The 6054-nt window shown below is 43.3% G+C and overlaps 1 protein-coding gene across 1 annotated transcript in view; it reads right to left on the reverse strand.

The window, feature by feature from the left end:
- DCHS2 (dachsous cadherin-related 2) overlaps positions 1–6054 on the reverse strand; it is a 167105-nt gene that overhangs the window by 15443 nt on the left and 145608 nt on the right. Inside the window, exon 16 of the mRNA XM_004685207.2 lies at positions 2781–2932. Coding sequence (XP_004685264.1) covers positions 2781–2932 — 152 coding nt within the window. The remainder of the gene's footprint in view (positions 1–2780; positions 2933–6054) is intronic.

The following is a 6054-nucleotide window of genomic DNA, read 5'->3' on the forward strand; positions in this document are numbered from 1 at the left end:
GGGGGGGGGGGGGGGGAGGGAGTGGCTGCTGCTGTATCTCTCTGTGGCAGTCTGTATAAATTTAACATCACTCCATTCTTGTTTCTCTGCATCTTAAATTAAATTCCTCATGGGGAGTTGGAGAGGGACGCGTCTAAATCTTGGAGCCAACTTAAATGTTGGGAACATAGAAACTATGACGCAAATAGGAAAAAGCTGAAAGGAGTTAGACTTAATTGCTAATTAGGTTCCAATGAGTAAGAAGAAAATTGTAACAAAAAATAATTGTAATCAGGAAATGCTTAGTTCCTAGAATGCAGTAGAATATCAAAGTCTGGTTTCAAAATCACTCAGGTAGAACTAGGCTAAGATTTCCCTGCAGTCATCTATGAAGAAAAAAGGAAACAACTTTACATTAAAAAGTACTATAGAAATGATGTAGCAGTAATAGGTTTTAAGATACATATACAGTTGGTTTTAATATATTTATACAGTAAGTATCATAACAACTGATTGCACTAAGATATTACTAAGGAAAAATCCTACTAGTTAATACAGAGAAAGGTCATAAAATAAGCTTTCAAAATAGTTTTGAAGCACTATTTTGAAGTATATATATATATATTTTAAAAAGGCTTAAACACTTAATCAAACATTTACAGTTGGAGATTTTTCTGAGGCTAATTAATCCAATGCGCCCAGGCAGAGACTCCATTTTAATCAATTCTTGCTGCTTAACCACATGAACATACTGCTCTTTCCTCTTAAAACATTATAAAGTAGGCTGGCCTAGGAAACTACTGACACATAGGTCTTCTGTATACCTGCTTTGCCCCCAAACAGAAGGTTTGCCCTGAAGCTTGTACTTCACACATAGTATGATCCCCAGTCAGAGCCTAAGGGTGATTATCACACAGCTCGATGACCTGGAGCAATAATTATGTGTTCTCTTATCAGCAAATAAGAAAGTACAGGGACATTCGAAGGGACATATGCACTCCTGTGTTCACAGTAGCTATACACAATAGCCAGGGCATGGAAGAAGGCTAATCGCCCTAGGACAGATAAGTAGGTAAAGAAAATGTGGTATATTGGAATCAAATGGAATATTATACAGTTATAAAAAAGAGGAACACTAGCCATTTGCTACAACATGGATGGAATTAAAGGGAATAATGATAAGTACAATAAGTGTGAAAGAAAAAGACAAATACTGAGTGATTTCACTCATATATAAACAAAGGAACAGAAAAAATTAAACTAATAGAAATATGGCCATGGAACTGAGGTTTTCAGAAGAAAGACTGGGGAGTGAGGAGAAAAAAGAGAGGCGATGAGGAAGATTTATGGGTGCCTTGGTAGTAGGTATGGTGTGCTCACATATATACAAAGAGGTGTGAATCTATTCCCCTAAATTATATATAGTGCTAGGCTAATATTGTCTTAGTAAAAACCAACACAATTAAAAAAATAAAACAAATGCCTAGCTGAACTCCCTGAGGCGGTGATCTTGAGGATTAAATGAAACACTGTAGTTGCAAGACCTTTCACAAGAACATACCAAAGGACAGGAAGCATAAATCACTAATAGGTACAAAGCAGTCAAGCTTGCTGCCTGTAGGCTTCCTGACCATCTCTTCAGGGACAACCAGCTATCTTCCTGGACTAGTCCAAGCTCATGAGCAGTTTTGTATTCACATGAGCCTGCCGTGAGCGCACAGCAGTAGAACCTGTTACTTCCTCCACTCACTCACATGCCCAGAGCTCTGCCCTCCAGTGCACACACAGATTGAATTCCTGCTCTTTTGAAACTGGCTCCGTGGTATTTCATGGGAGGGCTGGGCTGTCATTCTTTTTTTTTTAAAGATTTATTTATTTATTCAGGGGTACAGGCCAGAGGTGCAAGGGCAGGGAGAGGCTTCACCAGAGAGAGAGTGGGGAGCAGAACAGGCAGATCGAGAAAGTACACTGCTGAGGGGTGCAGCGGGCAGGTCAGGAGAAGTCTGCCGCGCCGTGTGGGTCACCTCCGGGGCCAGGGATTGAACTTGCACTGAAGTCGCTACAGCCAACTTGCAGTGCTGCGGTCTAACCCATTGCGCCACCTGGGAGGGCCCTGGACTGTCATTCTTAAGGCAGCCCTTGTCATGGATCATGGACATTCCGGGCTCCTCAGCATTTTTCTTTTACAGCTGTGATGCCATGAAGATCTGTGGGTAAGTCCACCTTTGTAGCATGGCTTTCTAAAATACCCAGGAGGTATGTGACACTGTTCTCCTCTCTTTTACAGAATTCTGTGTAAGGGTGATGTATCTTAGACTCTACACAAAAATACATGTAATGTTGAGTGTGTGCTTTGAATTCAGTCATTTCCATTAGAACACAGTACTGCATCAGGGACTTAATGGCAGGGTTGTACTTCTGAATACACATACAAATAGAAAAACTAAACAGAGTTATGTCACTCAGGCTTCAGTGATTTTAAAGGCTGTAGACATTTGCAGCATGTCTTCTAGTTTGGTAAGCCTTTCACAGATATCATCTGTTATAATATCTCTCATTTAATATTTAAAAGCATCACAAATTCATAAAATCTTAGAACTAGCAGGCATCTTACAGTTCCTCTAGTCTGTCTTTTCCAAAGTCTTTCTAAGGGTCAATGAACCAGGAGTGATCATAAATTGGGTCAAGGTGAAAACACATTCCTTGGCTAAGCTTGCATACTAGGAAGCTACACCCAGCACCACCGTGGGTGCAGCAGGAGAGCAGGTGGGCCCCTCACAGGGACCTGGCCCTCCGCATACCTGTAGGAGGGGGTGAGCTCGTGATCCAGCATGCAGCTTGTGCTTATAGCGCCACTCAGGGCATCCACCTGGAAGGCTTCCCCAAGGTTGCCAGAGAGAATGGAGTACTCGATGAGACCGTTCAGCCCACTGTCCAGGTCTGTGGCCAAAATCTGAGGAACCAATGCTTCTGTTAGACAAGGGTTAATTGGTAGTGGGGTGAAGCCTTTTATATTTAAAATTTTTTTCAGAGAAATGCATTATGAAAGAATCACAGATTGTTAAACCCATTTCATAAACACTGATCAAAGGAATACCAACAGCTGAAGCTTACTTATTTCTATAATAAAATGGTTAATGGGTAAAGAAGCTATTCTGCACTCATTCCAAGCATTTCCAAGGAAGTGGCAGTAGGAGTAGCACATGTTTGAGTTACAATCGTAGGCAAGAATAAAGAAATACTTGAGAAAGAAATCTGACTTGCTTAAATAGAAGACTCTGGTACCATCCAGCTGACTCATGGAAAGCGCCGGTTTGAACATTGTGGGTTCAATTATACGTTGATTTTTCCTATCTGAGGGCTCTGATTTAACCAACCTCAGGAGCTGATTGGTTGAACCCACAGATGGGGAGTCTTGGGTACAGGGGGCTGACTATAAGGCACGTGGCATCTATGACGATGTTTGTATGCCAGTGGAGGAGGGCCGTTCCTGTAACCAGCTCCCCAGGGACACCAAGTTTAATTGATGGAAGTCAACCAATTTTTTTTTTTTTAAGATTTATTTATTTGTGCATACAGAACTGGGTTACAGGCCAGAGGCTCAGGGGCTGTGAGAGGCTTCACCAGAGACAGAGTGGGGAACAGAACAGGCAGATCGACGAAGTACACTGCTAAGGGGAGCAGCGGGCGGGTCAGAAGAGGTCTGCCACCCCTGGGGCAGGCGGGAATCAAACTCATGCGGAAGCGGCTTTAGATTCTCAGTGCTGTGCTTTAACCTGCTGCACCACCAGGGAGGGCCAGAAGTCAAAAAATTTAAGTAAATTTTCAACTGGGCAGGGGTGGGCTTATGTAACCCCACATTTTTCAAGCATTAACTGCAAGTGGGTTCAGGCTAAAAGCAGGAAAGAAATCTTCCTACAGCGGACAGAGACTTTCATTTTTTTCCCCTGCTTAACGAATTGTTCTAAAAGAGGCCAAAATTTTTTTAAAATATTATATTGAAAGCCTCATTTTATTTTGTGTGTATATTAATTTTAATGATAAAAGGACACAGGACTAAAAAGCTGACCTTTTGCTTATATCGCACTATAAAGCTGACCAGTCTAGACATGGAACATAAATTATAAAACAAATCATTTTACTTTTGTTTCTATGACTTTTCTTTCCATTAGGTTTCTTTTTAACAGGAAGGGAGGATATTCACTGGGCAAAGAAAGTAAAGAGCAGCAAAATAGTGCCAAAGTAACACACCCAAACTGAGTGTAGAAAGGTGATACAGTAGCCACTTATCATCTTAGAGCAGCAGAAGAAAACTACTGCTAAATCATAATCATTTTAGTGGCATTTTGCTACTTAGTGGTCACTTTGCCACAGTAACTTTGCAACATAGTTTTTCATTTGTGAAGTGGTAAACTTCATGTCAAGAAGGAAAGAGTGGCGAAGGAAGTCAGTAAGTGGGTACTAACAGGTTGCCCCTCTAGTTCTTATAAACATGCCCATCAGCGCGAAATTGAGGAGTAACATCTAAGACTGAAGAGATGAAAATTTCACTTTTAAAAGCTCTATAAATAAATCAAACAAAACCTAGCTTTCGCGCTAATGAGTTTTGACTCCACCATTAATGGGCTGAGTTGTCAGGAAGTGTTGAGGACAAGAGTTTTGTGCCATTCTCCATGGATGTATATTACTTGATCTACATTACATTTAATTCTGTTAGTGTATTTAAGATCTTCTATAAGAACACGTTGACAGGTGAATTCGACTAATTTCTATCCTGTTTGTCCTGCAGCAAACACACCAAGGACACACTGATGCCCAGCGCGCTTTGCTTCCTCCTGCCCTTTCACAGATCCTGGACATGAAGGCCAGTGTGCTGGGGGCACCCTCACAGGCCTGCAGGGCCCCCAGGGTCTCAGCAGGAGGCACACAAACCGCTGATTGGGACAGAAAAGTAATGAGTGGTTTCCTGCGGAAGCACAGGAAGAGAATCCCAGGCACATCAGCGCAAAACCAGGGGCTGTGCCCTCCAAAGTGTTCCGGGGTGCAGACTTCCCTGAGGAGCATGAGGCAGGGTTAGGAGGGCGGTAACATGTGCCCATGGCAGCTTCACTGCTCCGGAAAGGAACCTGTCATCAGGTAGCGCCTGTGCAGGCCCAGCAGACAGCCAGGCAGAGCTGCTGTGAGCTGTTCCCATCCGCACAGATCAGCAATGATTCGCCTCGGCCCTGCTGTCCCAGGAGTCAGATCTGGGGGCCTGCAAGGCTGAGGCGGGGCAAGACTGGGGTCAGCCACCCCATGAGCCATAAGCCCACCGAGACTGAAGCCAGCAGAAGAGGGAGGTCCAGCCCGAAGGGGAGGTCCTGCCGGCTGCCGGTTGCCAGGAAGGTTTTATTCTGACTCCCTTTGCAGGTTTCCCCAGAGGTGCCCAGGTTCTTTTGGAAGACAAAGCAGCAACTCAATAGTGAAGGAAGGACAGCGCTGCACAAGACCGCTGTGTGCACGGATTCTCTTTCTCAGAGTTTTGTTTTCCCTGAGGTTGTGAAGCCGGCAAAGAACAGACCTATGCTTTTCACACAAAGCAACTGCAAATCTCAACCCAGTGGCTCTTCAGGGCAAGCTCCCGGCTTCAATGCCACCATCGAGCGCCTGTGGCCCTTCAAGGCCTGGTGCAAATGTCCTGTGACGTTTAGGCTCTTCCTGCAGGAAGAGTTCCCGTCTCCTCTCTGCTCTCATGGCCCTAGAGGCACAGTCCATCCACAAATCATAAGCATTTAAATGACAGTCTTACACTTTGGCTACTTCCTTAAATTGTCTGTTTATAAGGTGTGTGAATTTTTCTCTCCCTATGGATTCCCTCTTAGAGTTTAATCAGAGTTCCAGAGAAGTATGAAATGAAATGAAAAGACAGAAAGAATGGAAAGAAAGAGAGAAGAAAAAAGAAAGAGAGAGAGACAGAGAGAGAGAAGAGAGACAGATAAGAGAGAGAGAAAAGAAAGAAAGAAAGAAAGAAAGAAAGAAAGAAAGAAAGAAAGAAAGAAAGAAAGAAAGAAAGAAAGAAAGAAAGAAAGAAAGAAA

This window comes from Condylura cristata, unplaced genomic scaffold, assembly GCF_000260355.1.
Source record: "Condylura cristata isolate star-nosed mole 26May11 unplaced genomic scaffold, ConCri1.0 scaffold00018, whole genome shotgun sequence".
Classification (NCBI taxonomy): Eukaryota; Metazoa; Chordata; class Mammalia; order Eulipotyphla; family Talpidae; genus Condylura; species Condylura cristata.